Genomic DNA, 14,286 nt, shown 5'->3' with positions numbered 1-14,286 from the left:
TGATCAAATGAAGATTCCTTGAATATGCAGAGGCCAAACTGTAGAGACCCTTGGGAGCACAGAGCAACTATGATGCAGGAATTACTCAGATGTATAGGTCTTTTGTTCACAGATTTAGGCAGCACAGTTTTGTTTTCTTCAGTTATTAGGGCGAAGGCTGAGATTTAAGAAGTTCACTGACGACTCTTCAGTGACATCTTTCAGACCAGCTTGATCTTGTCTCAGAACACGCGGCGTAGTGGTTTTTCTATACTTTATTGAAGTTGAGATTATTTTGTACTTAAGTATGTCCAGCTTTGAAGTCACATGGCTTGGCCTCTAATGTGCCCCATGGAATCCCTTGCTTTAGCAGACACACATTTCGTTTGTGATGTAGAGAATGAAGTAATTTCCCCTAGGCTTACAGAATACTAGGTTAACTTTTTGAGTTTGATTTCTGTTTGCATTTCAGCACTCAATGCTTCTAATTCTTTTATATTTATATTCTTCTCCTGTCTTGAGGAGTGTGTAAAACTTAGTGATATATGTGTGGGATTGCTAAATGATTTAAGTGTAAGAGAAATCTCTATGTGGTCTGACAGACACTAACAGCATAAGCTATCTGGGCCCAGCTTGGGCCATCACTGAAGGCCCATCCGAGATTCAGACCAGCCCCTTAGTTCTCCATGGATATGCTGGGACTTCAGTACCCTTCCCAGCCCCACTGCCCACTATTGTCTCTTTCCTTTCTCTTCCTCAGTTCACACATAGGACTGTCCTTCATTAACAGCATACTTGCTGGATACTGAGAACCAAAAACTGAAATATAAAATGTTTCTAAATCTCTGAACAAGATATACCTCTGGCTCCCTACGTATCCCTACCCCACAGAGTTCATTTCTTTAAATACACACCCTTCCACAAATCATTTCTGAGAAACCATTATGTGTTAGGATGTTATGTTCTAGTTAATGGGCAGCAAATAGAATGTGGTGTTGGCAAAATGTGATCCTGCCCAGTAAGAACCAAATAACCAAATTTTAGCAGGAAAGAGACAGTAAGCAAATGACCTTCCATTATAATTATTTTAGAAAAGAAAATATAGGCTATAATATGCAAACAGTAAGAGAGTCAACTATAGATGTGCCATGTACTACGTGAACATGGGCAGATTATTTTCCCTACTAACAAATTCCTTGTACATAAAACAAGTGCATGATCTTTCTCAACCACAGCTTACTTTAAAAAAAAAAAAAAAAAAAAAAAAAAAAAAAAAAAGGTTGTTCCAAATACAGAGGCCCCCAGCCAGACAGGCATTGTGAGGGCCTTGGGCTACACAGCCCTGAATGGTGTGACTCCACCAAGTCACTGTCCTCAGAATCAGGGAACCTTTGCTTAGCAGGCAAAAGAGCATAAGAGCCATAGAGGATGGATGGCTCCGAGAACCTCAGGCCCTCAGTGCCAACAAGATCAAAGTTCATTTAGCTCTCAAGAGTGTGCGTGGGGCCCTTTGCGGGTCTGGTGTGCGTGGGGCCCTTTGCGGGTCTGGTGTGCGTGGGGCCCTTTGCGGGTCTGGTGTGCGTGGGGCCCTTTGCGGGTCTGGTCTGCGTGGGGCCCTTTGCGGGTCTGGTCTGCGTGGGGCCCTTTGCGGGTCTGGTCTGCGTGGGGCCCTTTGCGGGTCTGGTCTGCGTGGGGCCCTTTGCAGGCCGGCCGGGCCTAGCTCGAGGTTCATGGCTCTGTGGCTCCTGAGAAGGTAAACGAATGGGTCTGCTTACTGAGGCTTTGGCTGAGCTCTCTTCCCTGTGTTTGTTTTGTCCACTCCAAATGTGTTAGCTTTTGTTTTTGCCTTGCTGTATTTTATTTTATCCCTTATAAGCCTGTCTGTTTTCTGAGAGACAGAGAGGGAATGGATCGAGATGGGAGGAAAGGTGGGAGAAACTGGGGAGAGGAGTGAGATGTGAAAGTGACCAGGATATATTATGTGAGAAAAAAAACTATTTTCAAGAAAAAAATTTCATGGTATACATATAATTTATATATACATATATAATTATATGTACATATAATTAAATAAAACAAAATTTCACACTAAAAAAATTGGGGGGTAAAATGAGACATATGTATATACTCACTCAATGGCTTATTCAGAACATGAATACAATTCTCTCCTAAATTGTAAGATCTTAATACAGAAAACATTTATTACACACAACAGCTTATGAAATCATCTGAAAATATGAAAATATTTTCAGACATATGAAAATATTATGTTCTCTGTTCATGCCAGATAACAGACTTCATAGTCTTTAAAGTTAATGCAAAACAATATAGATAGTAAGAATCTTGGTTTTTGAGCCAGGCAGTGGTGGTGCACACCTTTAATCCCAGCACTTGGGAGGCAGAGGCAGTCGAATTTCTGAGTTTGATGCCAGCCTGGTCTACAAAAGTGAGTTCCAGGACTGCCAGGGCTACACAAAGAAACCCTGTCTCGAAAAACCAAAAGAAAAGCCAAAAAACACAGAATCTTGTTTTTTATTTGTATTTCCTTTACCTTTATTTTATGCATATGTATATGTGTATATAGGTTGCATATGCTATAGCATTATTACACATAAAGATAAAAGGAAAACTTGCAAGTATCATTTTTTTCCTTCTGTAGGCCCCAGGGATTGAATTCAGGTCATCAGACCCCAGCATCAGGTATATATATACATGGGGGGGGGGGAATCTCATCCTTTTATATTCTGTTTTCTAAACCAAAAGAATATATAATGCTGTATACCTTCAAGACTGACTCTGCTCCCCGAGAATGTATCCCTGCTGTTAATTAGTCTGCAGCATTTTTTTTGCTACAAATCCTCAAACCATTGAATACTTGTTTATTCTTGACACCTGCATACCTGTGATGTAGTTAACAGTGTGCCTGAGTATTTCTGGATGATATCCATCAACAAGTGCTCAGAACGGACTTTAACCAGGTATTATAAATATGATACAGTTTGTGTCAGAATTTCAAATATATTCATAATGATTTAATAGATATATCATTTTCAGTCCCAACTATCATTACTTAAATGTCTCTCTTGCTAAGGCTGATGTAGATTTGGAACTTGACAGTGTTCATTTCTCACTTTTTTTATTATGTCCTTTTCATATATATTCATAATAATGCCAAATATGTGTTTTATAATAACTTGCTTTCTATGGTCTATTTTATAAAATCAAACCTCTTTATCACTTAGCCATTGTGAGCACTACTTAAGATTTATACTTTGAGCTGACCCTCCTTTTCCCTGCAGTTTAACTGACTCAGATAAGAGACGCTGACTGGCTTTCTTGGTTTATAAAGTCCTTTTTCTGTTACTGCCTTTTCCTTTCGGAAGGAAAGGAAACTAAGTCCATCATGTAGTTTTGTAAAGCACTTGTCCTCTCTCCCAGACTGTCAGCCACCTAACACTGCCTTTTTCCCTTGTCCTTTAAACCTCCCTTACTGGTGTCTTTGGTGGTTGCAGAAACCTGCTCATGATAGTGTGGCCTAGGCAAGAAAGGAAAAGGAAGGCATTGTTCTCTTCTGACTGCCTGCAATAATAAATGACAATTTACCATTCCCTAACTGTGGCTGGAGACTTATCTTCACCAATGCATGTGACCCAAGGAGCTTTGGTTCACAGGTCCTAGCCCTTCGTGTTCTTGGCCAATGGAGAGCTTTTTCTTTCCTGAAATTAGACAAAGCTTGTAAGACTTGGAGCTACAAAGCACAGGAACAGAGAGTGTTGCCGTGGCCTGTTGCTGCAGTAGAGAGCCAGCTGGCTGTGCTTACCTGGGCAGCGTGTGAGGCTGCTTGATCATCTGGAGGGCCCTGCAAGAACTGAGGTGGGCTCCGGTGTGTGAACTCAGGAACCTTTTAAAATACTTGTAATACATCTTTCTACATGGGTTTTTTTTCTTTCTTCTTTTATTTTTAGAGAATTTCACCCAAACATACAATGCATTTTGGTCAAATCTACACTCCATTCCCTCCTTTCCAATCCCTCCTCCCAGGCCACAAATATTCCCTCTGGATTTCATGTGTTCTTTAAAAAAAAAATACTAAGTCCATCAACTGTCTTAAGTTTGGAGTATATAGTTACATTGCTAAGCATTCAGCATTATGATACTTTACAACTTTTAGCCATTTTGTAGAGTCGCTCTTAGTATCTGTGTTATGCATACAGTGGCCAAGTTAGTTTCTATCGAGACCAGAGTATGTGTTCATTGAAAAGGGCACTGACACTATTTGCAGCAGTTCAACAGACCCACTCCAAATGATCATGTGCAAGTAAGAATGTGTGCTTATCCTATTTATACCACGTTAGCCAGCCCAGATCACTTTATTCTGGGAGAATGCTTTAATGAATCTTCATAATGTACCGCCCTTGGTGTGAACTTCATTGTCACTGAAGAATACCTTGACACCATATCTCAAAGGAAGTATGCACTAAAAACATAGCCATGGATGTGAGAGCCGAGGTCAGAAACATCACTGGCTGCCATACCTTGTCCTCTACTTCTTTTACTAGGAAAGTGACTACTCATATTCCTATGTGAGGCTTTTTAGGATCCTCACCAATATCAAAGAAGGGAGGAGGGAGGGAGGGAAGGAGGGAGGGAGGGAGAAGGAGGAAGGGAGGGAGGGAGGAAGGGAGAGAGGGAGGGAGAGAAAAGGAGGGAGGGAGAGAGAAGGAGGGAGGAAGGGAGGAAAGAAGGAAAGAGGGCGTGAGGAAGGAAGGAAGGAAGGAGGATCTTTGCTTGCTTCTTGCTTTTTTTTTTTTTTTGACATAAATAAATTCTTAAGTAAATGCAGGAGAAGATGAATAAGTTAGAAGCCCTTACAAAGGAAAGACAAAAATCACTTAAAGAAATTCAGGAGAATATGGGTCAACAGATAGAAGCCAATAAAGAGGAAACGCAAAAATCACTTAAAGAAATACAGGAGAATTTTGGTCAACAGGCTGAGGTCATGAAAGAGGAAACACAAAAATATCTTAAAGAATTACAGGAAAACACAAACAAGCAAGTGAAGGAACTGAGCAAAACCATCCAGGATCTAAAAACAGAAGTAGAATCAACTAAGAAATCACAAAGGGAGACAACTTTGGAGATAGAAAACCTTGAGAAGAAATCAGGGTCCATAGATGCAAATATCAACAACAGAATACAAGAAGAGATGGAAGAAAGAATCTCAGTTGCTACTTGCTTTTAACCTTAACACTTTAACTTTAAGCCTTCCTCTGGACACATTTTATATCTCAGGGCTTTATCTTTGAGAAAATTTAGATCTGCTGCTTCTGTATCAAAAGGATAGGGGGACTTTTCTTTTGCTAATGTGCTGCATGGTGGTTCCATACTTCCTGGAGTCTCTAGCTACCCTTACAGGGCAGAGGGGGTGGGGAAGAAAGCAGAATTGTCACAGTACAGCTCTGTCCTCATCCTCCTGCACGCTGGTGCCCTGGCTGCTCTGGCACTCTGATTGAAGGATTTTAAGTAGACTTAATAAATAGCAGTTTTCTGTCACTGAACCTTACCATTATAGAAGTCTTGCCCACAGATATCAAGGATAAAAACAGGCCTACATGGAGTTTTCCCTTACGGAAAGAATTTTGAAAAGTAATATTTTGTCATGAAATGTATTTCCGGATTGAGCATTTATATAAACTGGAGTACATCTTTGGAGCAGTTTCTGCCGCCCATTTGCATGAGTCACCTATTGTGTGCTATATGTCCCATCTACTGCTTTTTCTTTAATAGTCAAAATTGGGCATTTTAGCATGTCCATTGACAGTCTCATAATAAAATTGAAGCACAGAAAAAGTCAAAATGGTTTATTTAAGGTTTTTTTCCTAGACGTGGCTGAGCAATATCTGAACCCATGGAATCCAACTTTAGTGTCCCTGAATTTAAATTACAAATAGAGCTTGTGTGATAACTTTTAGTTTATAAAACCAGGAAATTCGCATGACAAATGTGAACTATGGGAGCTGAATGTGATTCGGGTCTGAATTTCCTGCTGGACACTTTTGTCTTCACATTTCATGCACGGGAATTTGTATAACTCGTTATCACCAGAGCAGTTAGTGCCAGAGAGGACAGAAGAAAACCTTGACTGCTAGAGCAAGGAAGTAGTTGTCACTGTCACAGACATAACAGAAGAGATGGCCAACTCAGTGCTGGCTGACTAGAGCTTCGGTGCACAGTGTAGAATGCCGTTTGATAGAGACTATCCAGGAAGAAGTGCAAGTCGCAGGAGAGGACAGGATGGTGTAGGGTGAGGGTTCACGAAGCATTCGTTCTACTCAGGAGGAAATGCCACGCAGGGCTACTGAGACAGGGCAAGTAGTGCTAGCTCTTATGTGCTTCACACTTTTGAAGCTGCTTAATATAAATTCTTAACCAACGTATCTCTAGGGAGCTAATCTATTTTTGTACACATATATTGTTAAAAGACACCACAAACCTCAGCTGCACTACTAAGTGGAGCGATGATGCGTATCACACAGTAGTCGTGATACTTGGTTTATAAATGGCAGTTATGCCAGACTCTAATCTAAAGGAACATGCATTGCTTGATTTCCTTTCAGATATTCTTTCCTGTACAAGAAATTCACATGCTGTAACCTTCAGTACATATGTGTAACATATGTCATAATGTAAAGCTAAGGCATGCCTTTTCTGATGGAAGACTTGTAAAATATTCCTCTCATGTTTAAAGCATTCTCTTTTAAAGTGTAGCTTTGGTTCTGCACGTGCATATCCACACCCCTGCACTCAGCCCATATTGGCCTTCCAGGGGGTCCCCTAGACTTGAAAATGTGAGGACTAGTAAGACACCTCTGACTGCCAGAAATGTAGGAAGGAAATCCGTGACTCCTTTCATGTTAGAGTTAAGCTATCCCAGGCCAGGAACTCCCGCCTTCAGGGTGGGAGTACTCTTTGGGAGTTATTTAATTCTCCAAAATTCTGAGACCCAGAGCAAAAGATATACCAAAGACGTCCCAGAAGGATGTCTTTAAGAAATCATCTTCCTGTCCTCAAATTCAATCAGGACATATCTCTGCCTCCATTTAATTTAAATTACATTAATTTTTCCATGTCTTTGATTCTTTGACAGTTTCATACATGTATTTAATGAGTTTAAGTAGTTTTCATTTCCAGTTCCCTCTGCTCATTTCTCTTGCTCTCACACTGTGAGTACCCTTTCCAACCAGTCTCCCTCCTACGTCCATTGCTGCCATTTGTGGGTGACACGTTTAGTTTAATTAAGTTGCATGCAGCAACATATAAGCTCAAGACAGACAGAATCCCAGCCAAGAGAAAGAACTTCCTGTACAAGTAGCTGAGGACCTATTGGTATTTGATTGCTGCCAGAAGAAGAGAAATTAGTTATCCATATCTGCTATATCAAGAAGAAGAGAAATTAGTTATCCATATCTGCTATATCAAGAAGAAGAGAAATTAGTTATCCATATCTGCTATAGCAAGCAAAGCTCTAGGGCATGCCTCACACCCACAAATTGGACTGATGGCTTTAAAGAAAAATCTTAGAGAGAGAGAGAGAGAGAGAGAGAGAGAGAGAGAGAGAGAGAGAGAGAGAGAGAGAGGAGAGAGAGAACGCAAACATGAAGTTGGGTGGGTCGGAGTTGGGAGAGAATGTGGGAGGAGTCAGGAGAGGCATGGGTATGATCAGAATACATTGTATAAAACTCTGAGTTAATAAACAACAATGTAGATGTGGTTTGTATATGCTAGGTCCAGGGAGTTGCACAATTAGAAGGTGTGGTCCTGTTGGAGTGGGTGTGTCACTGTGGCTGTAGGTTTAAGACCCTCATCCTAGCTGCCTGGAGGTCAGTATTCTGCTAGCAGCCTTCAGATGAAGATGTAGAACTCTCAGCTCTGCCTGGACCCTGCCTGCATGGATGTTGCTTTGTTCCTGCCTTGATGATAATGGACTGAACCTCTGAACCTGTAGGCCAGCCCTAGTTAAATGTTGTCCTTATAAGAAAAACAAAAAACAAAAACAAATTTACAAGCAACAGCATACTGGAGCATGAGTACTATCTCAGTGGTTACACCACTAAAGAAAATAACTCACTCCTTCCCCGGCAACTCTAAACTTCCAGGAGTCTGTTGGGGAGAATCTCTTCCCTGTCCACTGATGAAATGTTGCTGGGTCTAGTCTTGTGACTAGACCCGGCTTCAGTGACTCCATGATCACAGTGGCCATGTCATAGTGTTTGCGGTTTGTTTCCTGGGAGGAAAAAAGAAACTCATTGTAAAGTTCCTAGGAGAATTAATTCTTGGGAGACCTCTAAGTTTATAAACACTAAGGGAAACTGAATCTCTAGAAAAGTTTGAAACATGTAGGTCTGGCCAGGGATTTATGAGAAGAGTATCAGATATATTAATAAGGGCTTTGGAAGAAACATGTAAAGTAAATTAGGTGTCAGAAAAGGCCCTGAATTCCTAGAAGAAGACAGCAGCCCTGCGAAAGGGTCAGACCTTCCGTGGAAGAGAACCAAAAGCAATCATTGCTGACCCCAGATGCCTGAGCCTACTGTTCTCCATCTTGCCAGATGATCTTATGCTCTGATAATGTCAATCTGACCATTGTTACTTTAAGTTTTAAAACTTACCTTGGAAGAAAAAGCAGGAATAAGTGGGTTCCCCACTTCATTTCAGTCCCATTAAAAATGGGAATAATATGAACCCAAATACAGATGGCATATACTTTGGATCTGTTCAATGTACTTGTTATTAGTTAAGTTGATTAAGCAGTTGTTAGACTAGGAACATGCAAAATAGGAAAGTTAATGCAGATTACTTTATATTGAACCTAAATTGAAATAAATATGACTGGATAACTGGGTAGGATTCAGAAGAAAGTAAAGTGGTCCAATAAAATACCCCGTACACTAAAATCAATTTAATTCATAAAATAATTTCCTTTAAATGTATATTATTTAGTTCATAACTATAAATAAATTTATGACATTCTTAATTATGAGTTTGGATCCTAACTGGTTCGTCTCTTAACAGGTTTTTATTTGTCATTGTTGTTTTTGACATTCTTTACTGATTTGCACTTAAGTCATTTTTTAATTACTTCTGAGACTCCAAATGCTATTGGAGAGTTAATCAGATATGCTTTTATAACAAGAGTATCATATATTGCTGAAAAGCATCCACTGTGATATATGTGTGTGTGCTTGTATGTGTATCATATTGCTGAGAAATATCCATTGTGAAATATGTTTGTGTGGTACATATACACACATAAATGCAACAACACACATCTACTATCAGGCCACAGAGTCCTAACTTCATATCTCTAAGAACTGTGACCATTTTTGTAACAGGTCAAGGGGTATTTTCTCATCCCAAATATAGAAAATAGCGTGTTTAATATAAACTTCAGTAGTAGTTATAAATAAACAGGAAATGAATCAATAGCCTATACTAATGAAGAATATATTACTTGCTTTAAAATGTATTGACTGGTTTTTAGATATAAATATTACACACATACAAATATCAATTGTAACTTTACCATTCTCTGTAGGGAGCCGAGTGTGTGAACTCCTGGATGAATGTGCATGGTTGGCATGAGCCATGCATGCCAAGCACCAAAGCCTCAGACTCATTAGAAATCAGTAAAGACCCCACCCAGGGTCAGGCATAAAGGGGTGGCAAAGCCTTCCTTTAGTCTTGGAGCAAATGTGGACATTATGAGCACCAGATGTCCACTGTACCTTTTTTCCTCTAGGCATTTATGGTCTCAAGACTGCTGTCCTCCAGAGACTTACTTCCAAGATTAGTTGAACTTGCCTTCGTTCCTTAACCGTTCAGTGGCCATGTATCTCTCATTTCTTCCTCCTTGGCCCCCTGTTAGAGCTGTATAAGGATATGACAGTGCATAGTGTATTAAGCCATGGCACATTAGAATGTTAACTATATGAGATATTAAACTCCTTTTCACTTCTGTTGAACTATTCAAACATTCTGAAGTTGTTCCAAACTGAAATGAGTTATCATTGTTTCTTTCTAATCTTAAATTGATCTTAAGTGTGTTTGTCCAAAGGGATTGCTTGGATGTTTAAGTACCCGTGTTCATCACGAATATATTGAAACTTTGAGATTGTACGGCCTTGTTCTTTCTTAGAGATTAAGAGTCCCATTGAAAGTTAAGGATCATTACCTAAAATAACACTTCTAAGTTACATGAACATAACTTTACTGAGTGTTTGCGTGTATGGATTTCAATTAAATAACATTCTGTCCATTTTAGATGGGCATGTAGAACCTGAGTGATCTGACTTTTCCCTGTCCTCAGGTTTCTGGAACCCCAGCCCACACTCTAGAACTTGTTTTCCTGCCCAGCTTTGCTGCGCCCATTCCTTGCCTCTCAGATGACGTGATAGTCTACCTAAGCAACCCAAGAACTCCACCAGAGAGCTCCTACAGCTGATAAACAGCTTCGTCACAGTGGCTGGATATAAAATCAACTCAAGCGAATCAGTAGCCTTCCTATACTGTATTCTATCTACAATCTGTTTCTTAAACATTCCTGATCTAGTCTCCTAGGTAGCAGTTTCCACTTGGAAGTCCCACTGTCCATGCAGTGACCACACAGCATTATGGAAGTGAAGGGGGAGGGAGGGAGACTACACCAGGCTCGCAACACACGCAGTAGTGGCATTGAATAGAAATGGCAGCCACACAAAGTCCCACCAGTGCTGAAGTCTTTGAAACAGAAGTAAATTGACTTATTAAGATTCTTTTTTATTGATTCACAGCCATCTAAAGAATCAAATATTTGAGATTCTTTGATGTGGGGCTCATCACAAATGAATGTTTAAGATTCACAAATTGCTCTTTAAGATCTTTGGGAATTTGGCTATTCTAGACTTCTAAATATGAACTATCAAATTGATTTTTAAACTATTTTTATAGCACTGTTTGGCTGTATCATATTGGACTAGAAGATGATGTAAAGAACACTTGTACCAGACACATCAAGTGTGTAAAGTGTCTGTCAGCTGGATGACCCAGGTCATTCATCTAGCTGCTCTGTGCTCTGCCTGTTCCTAGAATCTTACTCTCCAGGCGTGGCGTGTGCACCAAGCCTCTTGCCTGTTCCTCTCTTAATGTTATTTCAGAAATGGCTCTCAAGATTTGATGTCTTCAGATAACTCAGTCAATTTGCATATGTTAGTAACAACCACAATAAAACCAGGATCCAAAAATTTTTAGACTCCCAGAAAATGTTGTTCTTAAATTGTAACTTTATCAGTTGTCTAACCCTCTATATGGATTCATGTTTAGGAAAGGAGAGTAAGAGTATGCAATTTCTTCCTTAGCCAGATGGGTTTACTATGGTGGGATTTTAAAAAATTAGCTGATGTTGATGTATTGTTTTATATTCTAGTGACAGTTGTGGTCGAATTAGAAAATTATTTTTTAAAAAGTTAAAGAAAGTAGATTCCCATTAGTATGAAACATTTAACTGAAGTGTTATATACTTTAAATGTTATAGACATTGAAAGTGCAGGGGTTTTTCTCATGTAAGTCTTTGGTATTGCATCTCAGTATAATTGTAGTAGCTCATTATTATGTGAGTAGAAAAGACACGTATACCAAAATACAAAGTTAGAGGTGCAAAACGGCCGCCAAGGCAACATTGGCAGTGAGTTGGATGCTTTTATGTGGTACTCATTAATAGATATAAACATGCAGAGTTTAATCTGAGAAGAGAACTGATTTTGAGATACATAGTTCAGAATATGAAGAGCGTCGTCTGTCTAGACATGTGGCCTCTAGTGTTCTCTGCATGCGCTGGCTACCATGTGCAGCTCGCCCTTTTGTTAAGTGCACTATTATGTTTCTGATGGACAGTTCATAGAAATTAACCATAAATGGTAGAGAACAGAAAGTACCCTTTTCATTCAGTGTATGGGCACTGGTGGAAAGTACAGCATTATGACAGAGCATGGGTTTTAATTTTTGATATTTTTTACATATTAATATGCCTAATCAGGGTGTCCAGTACACAGACTGAAATAGCTTTAGCTTCTTTTGATATACTAGTTTTACTTTTCCATTTCCTTATCTGGCTGGCCACTGAGAAAGTAGTCAGTATCTTCAGGCCAAGTAAATTCCTTCTTTTCAGAAGATAGTAAATTTTATAGATGTAAAATTGTATAGAGAGCAGTTAAAATATAATAGTTTACCAACATAAAGAAATGTATCAGAGAGCAAAATAGTATCAATAGAGTGAATGAGAGAGAGTAAATCACCAAGGAATCGCATGGCCGTGGTAAAGAGCAGGCTAGTTAAAATGGAGAACTAAAGCAAGATACCTTTCTTCACCAGCGTACTACTGCCGGGAAGTTAGTAGAAGACAGTCCTGAGTAGCTAGCGGTGAGCCCCAGGTCCTGCCTTCCCTGAAGCACTGAGATAGGAAGTGATGGAGGAAACTTATAAAAGAAACCCTCAGGGATTCCCCTGTCATCCCTTTAATCCTTGAACTGTCAAGCCACATGGAAAATAATAGAGCTGTGTCATTCTAAGACTTAAGTGGTATTAGCTTTTTGAAAGAAAATGTTGGCCTTTTCATATCCATGGACAAGAATAGGATATGTATTCAAATAGAAAGGAGTAACTTGGGGCCAAAGATGTGTGTCTTTTTCATTTCTAATATAATATTGTCTATGACTAAGCAGGCTTTTTCGGGAAGAAAAATTAAAGTCAATGTTTTATTTTGTTCTTTTTAAAACAGATGATTCAACGAGAATCAGATGTAAAAAGTAAGGTGACTGCTGTGGCATTGACAGACTCTGTTCACAATGTGTGGCATCAAGAAGCTGGCAAAACCATTCGAGAATGGATGAGAGAGGTGAGGCATGGCTGATTCAGTGCAGAGATAAGTGGGCATGAACCTTTGTATTTGGAGACACCAGCACCTTGTATTGCTGCCCAGCCTGCATTCTCTAGAGAGAGAGCACTCAGAATAAAAAGTCTAGATACAATTAAAATAATAATAGAAACCTTCTTTAGAAGAACAATACTTGTGAAAACATTCTTTCCACTATTACTAAATAGAATATTATATATGTATATATTATGCATTAGAGTTTTAGCTGATAAGGACTTGATATTACAGTCCATATTTCCTAATGTTCCATTTTTATGGGTATATATTATTGCAGCTGCTTAATTAGAAGAAAGAAGTTTCATTCACACTCAGTCTTGTCACTTCTTTTTTTGGAAATATGATAAGGAATTGCACTGTGAAACGGACTGGCTATGTGCTGCCATAGAGCTGGGAGTGGTCAGATGCTGGCTGCTCTTTAGAGATGTTTGAGCAGACCATTGCCCTGCCTTTATCCATATGAAGATGCTGGCTGGGAGTGGTCAGATGCTGGCTGGGAGTGGTCAGGTGCTGGCTGGGAGTGGTCAGATGCTGGCTGGGAGTGGTCAGGTGCTGGCTGGGAGTGGTCAGATGCTGGCTGGGAGTGGTCAGATGCTGGCTGGGAGTGGTCAGATACTGGCTGCTCTTTAGAGATGTTTGAGCAGGCCATTGCCCTGCCTTTATCCATATGAAGAAGTTTATTGCACGTCTCTGGCGACTCTGAAAACTAACCAGGATCTACTCCTCAACATGGCCCATGTCTTTTCCTGCAGTCCATTATTCAGCCCATTGATCCTATTACAGATATCCAGTTGATAGTTCTTCCTATTTACATTACCTTGCTGAGACCATAAGAATTTGGCATGAGTGGATACTTCCAGCCTCCATCTGCACCTGGGAACTGGTGCTGTTCCGCAACCCTCTGTGCATGGGTCCTGCCAGGAGAGAGCTGTTCTCCCAGAAGTGCTCACACTCCCAGGCTCAGAGATGAGCTTTCAACATTCTCTCCAATAACTGTCCAGAGTGGGACTGCCCAGGAGGACACTAAGCACAGGCCCAGTGAAGCAGCTGGGACAGGATCCTCTCAGTCTCCATCTATACCCAGAAGCTAGTGCTAATCCACAGCCCATTGTACACAGGTCCCCCCAGATAAAACCTGGTCTCCCAGGATTACTGACACAGGCTTACAGGCCCCAAGCTCCAGCCAAAGACAGTAAGACCAATGAACACCAGAGATGACCAGATGGCTAAAGGCAAGCACAAGAACCTTACCAATACAAACAAAAGCTACTTGGCATTATCAGAACCCAGTTCTCCCACCACAGCAAGTCCTGATACACCAATACATCTGAAAAGCAAGACTC

At 40.2% G+C, this 14,286-nt stretch overlaps 1 protein-coding gene across 4 annotated transcripts in view; it reads left to right on the top strand.

The window, feature by feature from the left end:
* Fam172a (family with sequence similarity 172 member A) overlaps positions 1-14,286 on the top strand; it is a 482,169-nt gene that overhangs the window by 298,553 nt on the left and 169,330 nt on the right. For all 4 annotated transcript variants that reach the window (XM_052160054.1, XM_052160053.1, XM_052160052.1 and 1 more), the window contains one exon: positions 12,791-12,907. In XM_052160054.1, coding sequence (XP_052016014.1) covers positions 12,791-12,907 — 117 coding nt within the window. The remainder of the gene's footprint in view (positions 1-12,790; positions 12,908-14,286) is intronic.

The sequence above is a fragment of the Apodemus sylvaticus genome, chromosome 16 (assembly GCF_947179515.1).
Source record: "Apodemus sylvaticus chromosome 16, mApoSyl1.1, whole genome shotgun sequence".
NCBI classification, from domain to species: Eukaryota; Metazoa; Chordata; class Mammalia; order Rodentia; family Muridae; genus Apodemus; species Apodemus sylvaticus.
The sequence above is the reverse complement of the archived record's forward strand: the minus strand, read 5'-3'. Positions and strand labels throughout refer to the sequence as shown.